Source organism: Nerophis ophidion, linkage group LG09 (genome assembly GCF_033978795.1).
Source record: "Nerophis ophidion isolate RoL-2023_Sa linkage group LG09, RoL_Noph_v1.0, whole genome shotgun sequence".
In the NCBI taxonomy this organism is placed as follows: Eukaryota; Metazoa; Chordata; class Actinopteri; order Syngnathiformes; family Syngnathidae; genus Nerophis; species Nerophis ophidion.
The window spans coordinates 25,479,661-25,494,825 of NC_084619.1; the positions used below are offsets into that span (position 1 = coordinate 25,479,661).

The following is a 15,165-nucleotide window of genomic DNA, read 5'->3' on the forward strand; positions in this document are numbered from 1 at the left end:
AAGCAGAAAAAACGTGTTCTAATTTAACTGACTCCTTACCCAGACCAGTAGTCTCGCATTTTCCATTTAAATCCGTCTGCAGGATGGAGGGAAATGGTGTCCTGTGGGGATTAGCCTTCTGCTTTGTTTTTAGCCCCGCTCGACATCCGCGTTTCCGATCACACCGCTGGCGTCTGCTCCGTAGACGGCCCCCGCTGCTACTAGACTCCCCTGCTTCACAGGCCGCTGGATGTAGCCGCCGACGTATTCCCATGCTAGTTAGCTAGTCTAGCACGCAAGCGTCTATCAGTCCAAAACGGCCCGATATGTCCACATCCAGAAGTGTCTGGCGGTCGTACGTGATCATGAAGTGACCACGATGTGAGCCAGCCATAAAGTTTGTAGAATTGTCCGGTATTTCTGCCAAATGTTCCATCTTTAGCAGCAGCTCCGCAATGTTGCAGCCCGTACGGGCGCCGCCATCTTGGAATATCATAACATAACATAAAATGTTGGTGTTGTTTACTTGAGTCATATCGCAGTCTCCACATATCACTTGTGTGTGACTTCTGTCATATTGCAGTCTACAGGTATCTCTTATGTGTGAGTGCCATCTACTGGTCACACTTATCATTCCAACATGTACTAAATAAAACTGATTTGAGGTAGGGCTGGGCGATATATCGACATATACGATATATCGCAGGTTTGTCTCTGTGCGATATAGAAAATTACTATATCGTAATATTCGAGTATACGTTCTCACGCAGGACTTTTGGCTGTGGGCGTACACTTCAGGCTCTCCTCGCTCTTTCCTGTGTCTCCTCACAGACAAGCAGGCGCACATTCTTACATATGTCACAAACCGTCACGTCATACGTCACATACACGCCCTCGCAGAGCAGAGAGCTAGCGGCGTGGCTAACGTTAGCTGCTAACGTAGCCGTACGAGAGAAAGATGCTGCGGATCTGGTAACAAATGAAGAATTAATTCCCAATAAAAACAGTAGGGTTTCCGTCGTCTGGCGGTGGTTCGGCTTCAAGTGGCAATATGTCGAACAGACAACGGTAATTTGTCAAGTGTGGTGGGGGGAAGCGTTGCTATAAAAAGTAGCATTAATGCTAATATCTAGCATCATTTGAAAAGTCACTCGCTAGAGAATGAAGACAATTTCATAACCTTAGTAACATACCAAATAGTGAAGGAAGGATACTATTTGATTTCCTATTATGCAGCTCATTTTTATTTAAAACTTAAAATGTCTCTGACAATCTTGCAATTTATGTTTCGGAAATGACTTGAATGTTTGTGCCATTGCTTAATAACTTTAATAAATACACTTTTGGTCAATTGACTTAGTTGTGATTTCCCTCTCTGTATGAAAGTTTAAAAGTAGCATATATCAATGCGGTATGAAGAAGAATATTTTAATCTATACACATAGAATCGTAGTGCTGTGATTATATGCATCAAGTGTTCATTCAAGGCCAAGGCAAAATATCAAGATATATATCGCGATATGGCCTAAAAATATTGCGATATTAAAAAAAGGCAGTATCGCCCAGTCCTACTTTGAGGTCAGTAAGCACAACCAAAATTATAAGGCGCACTGTCGAGTTTTGTGAAAATGAAAGGATTTTAAGTGTGCCTTATAGTCCGAAAAATACAGTAGTGTACCTAAGACTACGTTTACCCTGGAGGGCAAAGTGGACCAAATGGGATTATTTCAAAATCCAATTTTTTACAGCTGACTGTATAGATTACAAGTAAAATGTGATCTTTATCAGGCTCCAGTATAAACATGCTTAGGTCCCATTGTGGCCCCAGTGTGGCCTCAATGTCACTTGCATGCTCAGTTCGATAAAGTGAAAACAAAGCAACTTGACCGGATTTCATAAATGAACAGGGAAGTCGCTGCTACTTCTACTTTGCAAAATAAAAGTTGCCACAGCTTTAAAATGTTTTTTTTTTATGTGAATATCAATGTAATTAATATAATCTATGACTGGATATGTAGAGTGAGGATCTATGTTAGCTATATTTTTTTAGGTCACTTACACAAACAACTTACACAATGCAAACAATTAGGCCACATCATACACGTTATTTCCCATCCTTCAAATTGCTCTATACTGTACATATATCCCACCTGAGGCCGGAAAAAAATCAGAATTGGTGTGCAGTGTAAACAAGGCCTTAGATGCTGCATGCACTGTCCGACCTTGTCTGAGAGCACATTACTGTAACGCATCAATATAAGTGCTGTGGACATTTTCCTGTATACATTAAACAAGATGTACTGTGCAGTATAGTCTCAGTAATGACTCACAGACCTGCAGTGATGGATGCTTTCACCGGATGAATTTGGCAAACTTGGACCAAAAATGCAGGCGCTCTTATTGTTCTGTTTCAATCACACGTGTTACTGCAGCATCTTAGTGTGTGTGTGTGTGTGTGTGTGCACATGTACCTGCCAAAAGTAAGGTCATCCTGGCAGTGTTATGTAAAACTGACAGGTGAAGTGGTTGTTGAGCCAAAACGTGTATTGGCGATGACACGCTGTAGGGGGGCGCCCAAAAAATCCATTTACATTTGGATCGTGATTCCTATTCATTGTGAATCTAAGACGATTCATAATTTTTAGGAGGAGTTAAAAAAAAAGTTTCTTTTTTTAATAATAAACTTTAAAAATAAATGTTTTAGGTCATTTATCCAAAGGAATTTCAATGTTACAATTGCAACAATTGAAACAAACTAAACCATTCCCTGAAAAAATGATTTAGCCTACAATCAAGTGTAGGGCTACATCCTTCGGTTGTTTTACTAATTGAGTGATCTATCAATTAGTTTGTTCGAATAATCAGATAAAACACATTGTAGCCTCAATGCTTATTTTAGGTATAATAGGTAAAACAAACAACTAGTTATTTTTTTTTTTTTTTTTTACCGCTTACCATAATATATATTTTTTTAATTAATAAATACACATCGTCAATATTAAATTGCACGTTTTGAAAATAAAAACTCGGAACCCACATACCGACAGGGTCATTGTGTCTCATATCTGCATAAACTATGTCAGCGGGTTTAAATTGTAATATTTTATAATTAATTTTTTGTTACATTTATTAAATGCGTATCATACTTTCCTGGCTATAAAAGAGCACCAGGATTTAAGCCGCACCCATCAAGGTTTATAAGAAATAAATATATTTATGAATATCGACCGCATTGATTGATTGATTGATACTTTTATTAGTAGATTGCACAGTTCAGTACATATTCCGTACAATTGACCACTAAATGGTAACACCCGAATAAGTTTTTCAACTTGTTTAAGTCGGGGTCCACGTTAATCAATTCATATCAAAAGCCTCAAACATGTAGTGGTGCAAAATATTTTTTGTTTGTTTGTATGTTTATTTACCGACCTTAATTATTCCCAAAGGGTGCCCGTAACACGAGAGTAAAATGGCTGATCAAACAAAACAGAAGTCGTTGTCATGGACTCACGAGCTGCGGGAGCTAGCTCTCCAATCAGCTAAACGGACTCAATAACTCCCTGTTGACTTTTTGATCCATTTACGAAATTGACACAAAAAGAATGCCTTTGTAAGTTAATAATACTAAAACGTGTTAGCATATTCGCTAATGCTAACACTTGGGACGGATTAGTAAGTATGAATTTATTTAGTTATATTGTAAAACTTACAAATGTTGCTTGGAGTGACGAATGAAGAATCCTTCAGAGCAGAACATACATGAAACAGAAAGTATATTTTCAACCAGTGGCACCTGCAACAAGCTAACTCCAAAAGATGGCGCCATGCCACAAACAATAACACACATTTTAGCTTCTCAATCTGGCCCGCCGGACATTCCCAAATCATTTTTTTTGAACTTTAAGATGGAAACTGTAGCTCCCATTATGATGTGCAGTGATGTTTTCAAATGACCGTAAGTCTTGAACTGTACAAAGTATTTCAATAGTTGGAATCTGCACTTTTGCATGATATACTAGTTACGTTACTATGGTCATCTACTGTAAGTCACAGCAGCTCAGACGAGGCACCAAGCAGTGTGGGTGGGGAGCATTTCCACAGAGTGTTTCCAGAGCGGCCAGCCTGAAATGCGGGTGTCAAGACAGACACGGAAGGACATTTTTCCAACAAAGTTCTAAAGCTTAGTGATGTATCAGATTGTAGGTGGGTTTATTTTTTACCCTTCGAGTTCATATTTTGCGTTTCACTTGATTGTAAAATATGTCGATCGAGAGTGGGTGTGACGTTCATTTGTTGTCAATATTCAGTGTTTTATCGTTCATAGTTAATATTGTAAATCCCACATTCTTTATTTTAATCTACAGTAAAATAACGTAAAAAATTGTAATCCGTTTTATTAATGAGGTCTGTCATAACGAATTTAGCATTCAATCAGACATTATTGTGAGGTTTTGTATGGATATATATATATATATATATACATACATTATATATATATGTATACATATATATATACATATATATATATCCATACAAAACCTCACAATATATATATATATATATATATATATATATATATATATAGGCTGTCTTGAGTTTCCAATCATTTCTACTTGTTGGTCACGAAAAACCTTAATGAAGTTTGGTTGTTTAATGAATTTATTACGGGTCTACTGACAATGTGACCACATCTGCTGGGTCAAAAGTATACATACAGCAATGTTAATATTTGGTTACATGTCCTTTAGCAAGTTTTCACTGCAGGCTTCTGGCAAGCTTCTGGTTGAATTTTTGACCACTCCTCTTGACAAAATTGGTGCAGTTCAGCTAAATTTGTTGGTTTTCTGACATGGACTTGTTTCTTCAGCATTGTCCACCCGTTTAAGTCAGGACTTTGGGAAGGCCATTCTAAAACCTTAATTCTCGCCTGATTTAGCCATTCCTTTACCACTTTTGACATTTTTGTTGGGGTCATTGTCCTGTTGAAACACCCAACTGCACCCAAGACCTAACATCCGGGCTGATGATTTTAGGTTGTCCTGACGAATTTGGAGGTAATCCTCCTTTTTCATTGTCGCATTTACTCTCTGTTAAGCACCAGTTCCATTAGCAGCAAAACATTCCAAGAGTATAATACCCCCACCACCATGCTTGACGGTAGGTATGGTATTCCTGGGATTAAAGGCCTCAGCATTTCAAACATTGCTGAGTATTGTGGCCAAACAGCAAAATTTTTGTTTCATGTGACCACAGAACTTTCCTCCATGTGATGACCACGACTGTATATATACATATAAATATATCAAGTGGTAAAAAAGTGGATTTGAAAGGACGGATTGAAAAATACCAATAATAAAAATTATTAAAATTAAAAAATTAAACATTGGACTTCCCGGGGCAGGATTTTGGATGTTGGCGGGCCTGCCGTAGTTTGGGAACCCCCGAGCTACAATGTCTGCAGGTGTGTACGGTTTGGATTTTCTTTCAGTTTGTACAGTGCAACAATAAAAGTAAAACCATGACGTCACCCTGTTCGGTAAATCCACTACAGAACTTACAAACTAAAGACGAGGTGGAAAAATCCCTAGATATTTTTTGATTTTTTTATTAAGAATGATCCATGCAACAAACAAGCAGTGTCAAACTGCAGACTAGCAGAAAAAGAAAATAATTGGATTCAGCACACACTGAGCAAATGGAAAGGGGGAGCAATTATGTGGCGCGATAATGTGATGAGTTTTAGTATTTCGTTGGCGTTATCACTTTGTTTAGCATGCAAATGTTTTTTTTTTCTACACGTACTTCCTGCAGAGCTGCTTTGTGCACACACACTATAGAGAGAAACAAAAGGCAAATGTGAAAATAAGAAAACACACACTCGTAAAAAATGACTCTCAACACACTCATGAAAAAAAAACTGGAAGCGCCGCTAAGTATAAATATGGTCAGTAGTCGATGTGTTTGAATGAAAGCATGTGCGCTGCACATTAGACGCTTATGGGTCCTTTTTGCCAAAGAACTTTTTAAAAACAGACTTGTTCCGAGGCCGAGGCAGGCCGCTGTTGGAGATCCTCGCCTGCTGCCATGCCGCTGCTGTCCCTGCAGGAGCTCCAGAGTCCCCCAGCACCAGTGTCACGCAGTACTGGGACCCTCTCTCCGGGCCTCCGCACGTCTGCTGGGCCGCCTGGATCTTCTGGTACGTCGCTAAAAGGCAACACCACGTCAACTTGAAGGCTGGGACGCACACTGAAGTCGATCATCAGCGCAAACTAACCGGAAGTGAAGGAGTGGGAGCGACGCTTGCTGCTCAGCCCGTCCTTGCTGCTGCATGACGCGGACAAAGGAGAGCCAGATGGGCTTTCTCTCTCATTTCTATGAGTCTGCTTGCAGCTGCCGTCATCATTACCGTCATCTATGGAAAAATACAGGCGGGAATTAAGCAAACGGGGACAAACAACAATGACCTGAAAGTTGCAGTTTCGTGAAGTAAAACAGTATCTTGGCTCCCCCCAGTGGTGATTTAAACACTTGCATGATCAAAGCTGTCTAAAATGCTGGGTTTTATCCTTTTAAATGACTCTTTTAAAGGCCTACTGAAATGAGTTAGTCTTATTTAAACGGGGATAGCAGGTCCATTCTATGTGTCATACTTGATCATTTCGCGATATTGCCATATTTTTGCTGAAAGGATTTAGTAGAGAACATCCACGATAAAGTTTGCAACTTTTGGTCGCTAACAGAAAAGCCCTGCCTTTATCGGAAGTAGCAGACGATGACGTCACCCGTTGATGGCTCCTCACATCCTCACATTGTTTTTAATGGGAGCCTCCAACAAAAAGAGCTATTCGGACCAAGAAAACGACAATTTCCCCATTAATTTGAGCAGGGATGAAAGATTTGTATTTGAAGATATTGATAGCGACGGACTAGAAAAAAAAATAAAACAAGTTAAAAAATAAATTGCGATTGCATTGGGACAGAGTCAGATGTTTTTAGACACATTTACTCGGATAATTCTGGGAAATCCCTTATCTTTTTATTGTGTTGCTAGTGTTTTAGTGAGTTTAATAGTACCTGATAGTCAGAAGTGTGTGTCCACGGGTGTTTTGAGGGCAGTGTCTGATGGAAGTCGACGGCAGCTACGGACGGCACAAGCTCAATTGATCTCCGGTAAGTGGCGACTTTTTACCACAATTTTCTCACCGAAAACTGCTGGTTGACATTTGGTCGGGATCCATGTTCGCTTGACCGCTCTGATCCATAGTACAGCTTCACCTCCAGGAATTTCAAACAAGGGTGTGAATGTGAGTGTGAATGTTGTCTGTCTATCTGTGTTGGCCCTGCGATGAGGTGGCGACTTGTCCAGGGTGTACCCTGCCTTCCGCCCGATTGTAGCTGAGATAGGCGCCAGCGAATGTGAGTGTGAATGTTGTCTGTCTATCTGTGTTGGCCCTGCGATGAGGTGGCGACTTGTCCAGGGTGTACCCTGCCTTCCGCCCGATTGTAGCTGAGATAGGCGCCAGCGCCCCCCGCAACCCCAAAAGGGAATAAGCGGTAGAAAATGGATGGATGGATGGATGGATTCACCGTGTGTTTGTGTGGCTAAAGGCTAAAGCTTCCCAACTCCATCTTTCTACTTTGACTTCTCCAACATTAATTGAACAAATTGCAAAAGATTCAGCAACACAGATGTCCAAAATACTGTGTAATTATGCGGTTAAAGCAGACGACTTTTAGCTATGTGTGTGCACAGCGCTAATGTTTCCTAACAGTCCGTGACGTCACGCGTACACGTCATCATTCCGCGACGTTTTCAACAAGAAACTCCCGGGAAATTTAAAATTGCAATTTAGTAAACTAAAAAGGCCGTATTGGCATGTGTTGCAATGTTAATATTTCATCATTGATATATAAACTATCAGACTGCGTGGTCGGTAGTAGTGAGTTTCAGTAGGCCTTTAAACGAACAGCTGTGTAAAAATTATAAGTGATTGTGGGGCAGCTTTATATATTTAAAAAGAACATGATGCCTTGCAATGCAGGCTTATTTTTGATTAACACTGTCAGAGAAAGTATTATTTTTAATTTTAGGCCTGTCAATATTATTGAGTTAACTCATGTGATTAATCACAAAAAATATCACAATAATCACAAACACACAATATGCTCTATGTAACTGTTGAACATAATAATGTGATCGATACTTGTTATAATACACGCTTTTATTTTGGAGTGCTGTGCAGCAGGAAGTGACGTTCCACTTCCTGGCGCCAATACGTGTGATTGAGACATGGCCGAAGTCGTTGTTGAAGTCTGCCTTGATCACATTACGCCTGTACTGGCTCACCTGCACTGGCTTCCTGTGCACTTAAGATGTGACTTTAAGGTTTTACTACTTACGTATAAAATACTACACTGTCTAGCTCCATCCTATCTTGCCGATTGTATTGTACCATATGTCCCGGCAAGAAATCTGCGTTCAAAAGACTCCGGCTTATTAGTGATTCCTAAAGCCCAAAAAAAGTCTGCGGGTTATAGAGCGTTTTCCGTTCGGGCTCCAGTACTCTGGAATACCCTCCCGGTAACAGTTCGAGATGCTACCTCAGTAGAAGCATTTAAGTCTAACCTTAAAACTCATCTGTATACTCTAGCCTTTAAATAGACCTCCTTTTTAGACCAGTTGATCTGCCGCTTCTTTTCTTTTTCTCCTATGTCCCCCCCTCCCTTGTGGAGGGGGTCCGGTCCGATGACCATGGATGAAGTACTGGCTGTCCAGAGTCGAGACCCAGGATGGACCGCTCGTCGGGACCCAGGATGGACCGCTCGCCTGTGTATCGGTTGGGGACATCTCTACACTGCTGACCCGCCTCCGCTTGAGATGGTTTCCTTTGGACGGGACTCTCGCTGCTGTCTTGGATCCGCTTTGAACTGAACTCTCGCGGCTGTGTTGGAGCCACTATGGATTGAACTTTCACAGTATCATGTTAGACCCACTCGACATCCATTGCTTTCGGTCCCCTAGAGGGGGGGGTTGCCCACTTCTGAGGTCCTCTCCAAGGTTTCTCATTGTCAGCATTGTCACTGGCGTCCCACTGGATGTGAATTCTCCCTGCCCACTGGGTGTGAGTTTTCCTTGCCTTTTTGTGGGTTCTTCCGAGGATGTCGTCGTAGTCGTAATGGTTTGTACAGTCCTTTGAGACATTTGTGATTTAGGGCTATATAAATAAACATTGATTGATTGATTGTATAAATGTTCCTGAAGGCAGCACGCTGATGTCATACGTCGTGTCTTCATGCTATCACGCATGTGGAGGTCCGCTACCATCGTCTAACTGTAACAGTAATATGTGAATATATATTTGGACTCCAAAGAAATAGCGATTGTTGAAGGACTGGAATGGACGCTGTGGTGCATTTGCTTACATGTAAGTTGAACAGTAAAGCTCACGTCGATCCATGCGGATGTTCGTACTTAACGGCCATACAAAGATTAGAACCCGCCCTTTACACCATATACAGCCATTCCTTAATTTTTACGTTAAAAACACTAATTTTTGAGGTGTGGCGACTTTTATTTTATCTTCCAGTTGTAGTTGCTACTTAATTTTTCCTATACGGAATCCGGCCAACTTCAGTTATTTTCAATTTATCGAAGTGTGCATGCAAATTACATTGGGGCCAAATTGAGGCCTTTGTGAGTCTTATAAAGATCACATTTTACTTGCAGTGTACACAATCAGATGGAAAAAATCAGATTTGAGACACTTTGGCCTGCAGTGTAAATGTAGTAAATGGAGGTCGTCCAATTACAATTGGAATCTGATCTTTTCAAAAGTGACTTTTGTCTAAACGCATTGCGACCTGAACGTTTCCCGTATATGACTTTTCTGTCAGCTTTAGACGAGCTATGCCATTCGTGTGCGCCAGGAAAGACGCAACCCGCCCGCCGAAGTGGATACTTCATTACAACATCCGGTTTCAGTGAGCAAAGTCTGTTTTCAGAATGAATTTGCTCCCATTAAACGAGCCAATTTATACGAATTAGATTAGTTAAATGCGAGAAAAAACATTTGTACCGTATTTTTTGGATTATAAGTCGCTCCGGTTGAAAATGCATAATAAAGAAGGAAAAAAACATATATACGTCGCACTGGAGTATAAGTCGCATTTTTTAGGGAAATTTATTTGATATAATCCAAAACCAAGAATAGACATTTGTAAGGCAATTTAAAATAAATAAAGAATAGTGAACAACAGGCTGAATAAGTGTACGTTATATGACGCATAAATAACCAACACAGAAGGTGCCTGGTATGTTAACCTAACATATTATGGTAAGAGTCATTCAAATAACTATAACATATAGAACATGTTATAAGTTTACCAAACAATCTGTCACTCCTAATCGCTAAATCCCATGAAATCTTCTTCCTCGATGTCGCTTCTAAACAACTCTGCCAACTCCAAAGGTATGCGCCGCTCCCTCTTGTCGTTTTCTGCTGCATATTTCACTACGTCCAGCTTGTAATCTGCAGTACATGATTTCCTTTTCGGTGCCATTTTTGTTCAGCTCTTCTCAGTTTTTATAAGTTACTGCCAATGATGAAAAGATCCATCTTAATAGCTACAGCTATAGTATATAGCATATAGCAGTTAGCAATCCATGACCCACAATGCACTTCTGCCATTACCCTCCCCCGCCAAATTCTTATTGGTTGACGTGTGTGTGACGATTGCTGACATTTATTCGTCTCTTCCGCAAATGAGATAAATAATATTTGATATTTTACGGTAATGTGTTAATAACTTCACACATAAGTCGCTCCGGAGTATATGTCTAAAAAACTGCGACTTATAGTCCGAAAAATACGATGTTCTTGTCTCTCATCAGGAATGTGAACGATAGGCAAAATTTCCAAAAAGAAGGGGGGTTCCCCTTTAATTACCGTACTCCCTTGAATAGCCGTACTCCCTTGAATAGCCGCCGGGGCGCTGATTAATTCAAAACCTCTTCTCACCCCTGCGCTTATTCAAGGCATGCGGTAAAAGTAAACAGGCGATAATAATTTTAAAACCTCTTCTCACTGCTGCGCTTACCAATGGCATACAGTAATAAATTGAGTGTGATATAATAATAATAAATGAAATATAAAGAATTATTCTGCGGCCGCGGCCCGGTGGTTGGGGACCACTGTCCCACAACATGTCATCACGCCCACCTTTACACCATGCTATCTGCATACCGGTCGGCCGCATGCATATCGCTGCTTCTCATACGAGATTGCAATGCATACTTGGTCAACAGCCATACCTTTTACACTGATGGTTGTGATATAAACAACTTTAACACTCTTACTAGTATATGCCACACTCTGTGAGACCACAACAAACACATTTCTGGAGAACATTGGCTCTTTAACACATTATAAACGCAACATAAGAATTACCCAGAATTCCAATGCATCCATGACTCTTGGCTATATTATACGCGCCCCCAACTCCGCCCACCTCAACCGGCGCATGGAGAGGGGGTGGCGGGGTTTGGTTCTAGCGGGGTGTATAATATAGCCAAGAGTCATGGATGCATTGGAGTTCTGGGTAATTCTTATGTTGCGTTTATAATGTGTTACAGAGCCAATGTTCTCCCGAAATGTGTTTGGTGTGGGTTCACAGAGTGTGGCGCATATTATAAGAGTGTTACAGACAAGTTGTTTTATATCACAACCATCAGTGTGATCTGTATGGCTGTGGAACAAGACCTCTGGTTTACACATAGTACAGGCAGAACAAAAACTCCTCCGCCATTTTGGAAATGATGACGGGGGAAGCGTTATTTGTGATGTCACAACTTTGACCCGGCGGTAAAAGTAAGCATGCGCTAGTAAATTTGGGGAGCGAGTTTGACCCGACAGTAATTCAAGGCAGGCGCATATTAGATGCCCGGCGGCTATTCAGGGAATTACGATAGTCAAATACATGGAAGGCCTGATTTGAAAGCAAACACACGCATGTAAGTGCGCATCTTTGATGGAAAGTGTGCAGTGACAGACTTAAATTGTGGCGTGGAATGTTGCGCAGCCAGGATCTGAGCAGTTGCGTAGGAAATGTCACCTAAACCCATGGGAGAATTGGTGAGGATGCCTTACTGCAGGAGTGTCCATGTGTGGGTGAGATGTTCCGCTTTATCTCCAAACTTCTTAGGTGTGGCATGTGGTTGAACTCTCTGGCCAGGACAACCATGTCTTTGGCAGTGGGTTTCTGTCTGGAGATCTTGCAGGTCGTATCATGTTGGGTGGAGCAGTAGCATTTGGCCAGACCATAGCAGCCTGAGCAAAGAGGAGGGCTTCTGTAGGGGGGGAAATATCCATCATTGTAAAGACCAGGGGGCTCACTTCTAAAGCGTGTGTACACAAAACAACCTGGCGTTCGCCCTTTCAGATGTATTAAGAGTGAACTCAAAGTGGAAATGCGGGGGTGGCTTATGCCAACTACACGTTTAAATAAATACCATAAAACAATAATTACTCATGAGAATGAATGTTGTGTACATCAGAGACATGTGAACAACTAAACGAGGCAATTCTTGAAGGAATTGTGTGTGAATGCTCCACAACTGAAGTTGAACTGAAATCCTTTATTTTTTTTAGAATTGTTGGAGTAGAGCACGCATTTCCCAAGCTGAATATTTTGACGGTGGAACAGTTTGAATCAGATGAAACATGTGTAAGTTGTGGAACTTTGAAGAATGTCCCATTGATGTCAACGGGAATTTCCCCCAAAAATTGGAAATTTCGAGAAAGACAGGAATTTTTTTGAAAATGGTTAAAAAACTTGAATGCTCTGAATGAGTTGAAATGGATGGTGTTAGAATTTTTCAAATTGGTTGAGAGATGTTGAAATAGTAACATGCTGAATTGGGAAATGGTATTACGGAATTTTTGGAGTTTCGGGAAAACTGGGAATTTTTTCAGTTTAAAAAAAAAAGGGCTGAAATAGGGCTTTGGAAAAGCAGGATTTCTGAAAAATCCAGGATTTTTTTTTTACTTGGAAAAATTATAGTTTAAATTTTCAGAATGGTGGAATGTGTTGAAGGTGGAATGGTTTGAATAGGTTGAAAAATGCTGTGATGAGGTGGCGACTTGTTCAGGGTGTGTGGCGCATTCCACCCGGATGCAGTTGAGATAGGCTCCAGCACCCCCCGCAGCCCCAAAAGGGACAAGCGGTAGAAAATGGATGGATGGAAGGTTGAAAAATGTGAAAATGGTGAAAGTTTGAAAAATGGCCAATTCAATGGGAAAAATGTCTCGGAATTCTGGGAAATCTGGGAATTCTTCAAGGGAAAGCCTGCGATTCTCGAATAGGCTGAACAGTTAGGGGTGGGAACGGTTTGAATTGGGTGAAAAATGTGGAACAGGCCTGGGCAATTATTTTGACTCGGCGGCCACATTTAGAGAAAGAAATGTGTCTGGGGGCCGGTATTTCTATCTTTAGGAACACTAATACAAAATCTCACAATAATGTCTGATTGAATGCTAAAAACCTTATGACAGACCACCTTAAAAAACGTAATGGAATTTTACCTTTTTCTATGAACGATAAAACCCTAAATATCGACAAAATATGAGTGTCACGCCCGCTTTCCATCAACATATTTTACAATTAAGTGAAATGCAACAAAAATGCAACAAACAGTGAAATATGAACGCGAAGGGTACAAAATAAACCCACCTACAATCTGATATATCTGATATTTGCTGAATTCCCCTCAGGGATCAACAAATTACTTTCTGTTATATTGTATTCTATTGTATTCTATACATCACAAAGCTTTAGAACTTTGTTGTGAAAATCTTTTTCGCGTCTGTGGAAATGCTTCCCCCCACACTGCTTGGTCTGAGCTGCTGTCACGTAGATGAACATAGTAACTAGTTAGATTACCATAGTAACTGGTACTGTATATCATCCATAAGTGCAGATTCCAACAATAGAAATACTTTATATGGTTGAAGACTTACGGTCACTTAAAAAACATGACTGCACATCATAATGGCAGCTACAGTTTCCATCTTAAAGATTAAAAAAAATTATTTGGGAATGTCCGGCAGGCCAGATTGAAAAACTCAACATGTAGCCCCCGGGCCTTAATTTGCCCAGGTCTGATGTGGAAGGTAGCGCGCGCCAAAATCTGGAGAAGAAGAAGAAAATTCCACATCCGGAATGAATTAAAAAGCATACACAAAGTGATGCAAAAAAAACACATTCAATCATTAGCACGTTAGCCAAGTATATTAAATTCCCGTACAAGACAGCCAAACAGGCTAGAATTACAGTAAAGTGCAATTTATAACAGCCGGTGTTTCTAATGTAAATGAAGCTATGCGCCATCATATGACGAATCTGTACATGTCAACACGGAACATTTTTATCCGATCAAAGTACAGATCATATTTGATGCGCAAATGCATTGAAGCATCATAGCGATGTGGTCTGGTTCAACGCATGATTCTTACATTGTCAGTAACAGCATTGTTGGGACCAGACTACAAGCTGGAATTGTGTGGCTTCTTGGAAAATACATTTATTAATGAAAATAAACCCGTGATGCACATTGTATGTGCCCCCCAAATGTTATACTCGGGTATTTACAGCATGATTACAAGTCAGTGGTTAAAGTGTTTTTTTTGGGGGGGGATAAATCACGTCTTAAAGGCCTACTGAAATGAGATTTTCTTATTTAAACGGGGATAGCAGGTCCATTCTATGTGTCATACTTGATCATATCGTGATATTGCCATATTTTTGCTGAAAGGATTTAGTAGAGAACATCGACGATAAAGTTCGCAACTTTTGGTGCTGTTAAAAAAGCCTTGCCTTTACCGGAAGTAGCAGACGATGACGTCACAAGGGTGAGGGCTCCTCATGTCCTCACATTGTTTATAATGGGAGCCTCCAGCAGCAAGAGCTATTCGGACCGAGAAAACGACAATTTCCCCATTAATTTGAGCGAGGATGAAAGATTCGTGGATGATGATATTGATAGCGAAGGACTAGAAAAAAAAAAAAAAAAGGCGATTGCATTGGGACGGATTCAGATGTTTTTAGACACATTTACTAGGATAATTCTGGGAAATCCCTTATCTTTCTATTGTGTTGCTAGTGTTTTAGTGAGATTAAATAGTCCCT

At 40.5% G+C, this 15,165-nt stretch overlaps 1 protein-coding gene across 5 annotated transcripts in view; it reads right to left on the reverse strand.

Annotated features, from left to right (window-relative positions):
* Nucleotides 1-5,571: 5,571 nt before the first annotated feature.
* Nucleotides 5,572-15,165, reverse strand: part of LOC133559181 (uncharacterized) — an 80,548-nt gene continuing 70,954 nt past the window's right edge. For all 5 annotated transcript variants that reach the window (XM_061910666.1, XM_061910667.1, XM_061910665.1 and 2 more), the window contains 3 exons: nt 12,129-12,328; nt 6,257-6,394; nt 5,572-6,186 (listed from right to left, as the gene is read on the reverse strand). In XM_061910666.1, the coding sequence (XP_061766650.1) occupies nt 5,978-6,186; nt 6,257-6,394; nt 12,129-12,328 (547 nt within the window). In that variant the 3' untranslated portion in view covers nt 5,572-5,977. The remainder of the gene's footprint in view (nt 6,187-6,256; nt 6,395-12,128; nt 12,329-15,165) is intronic.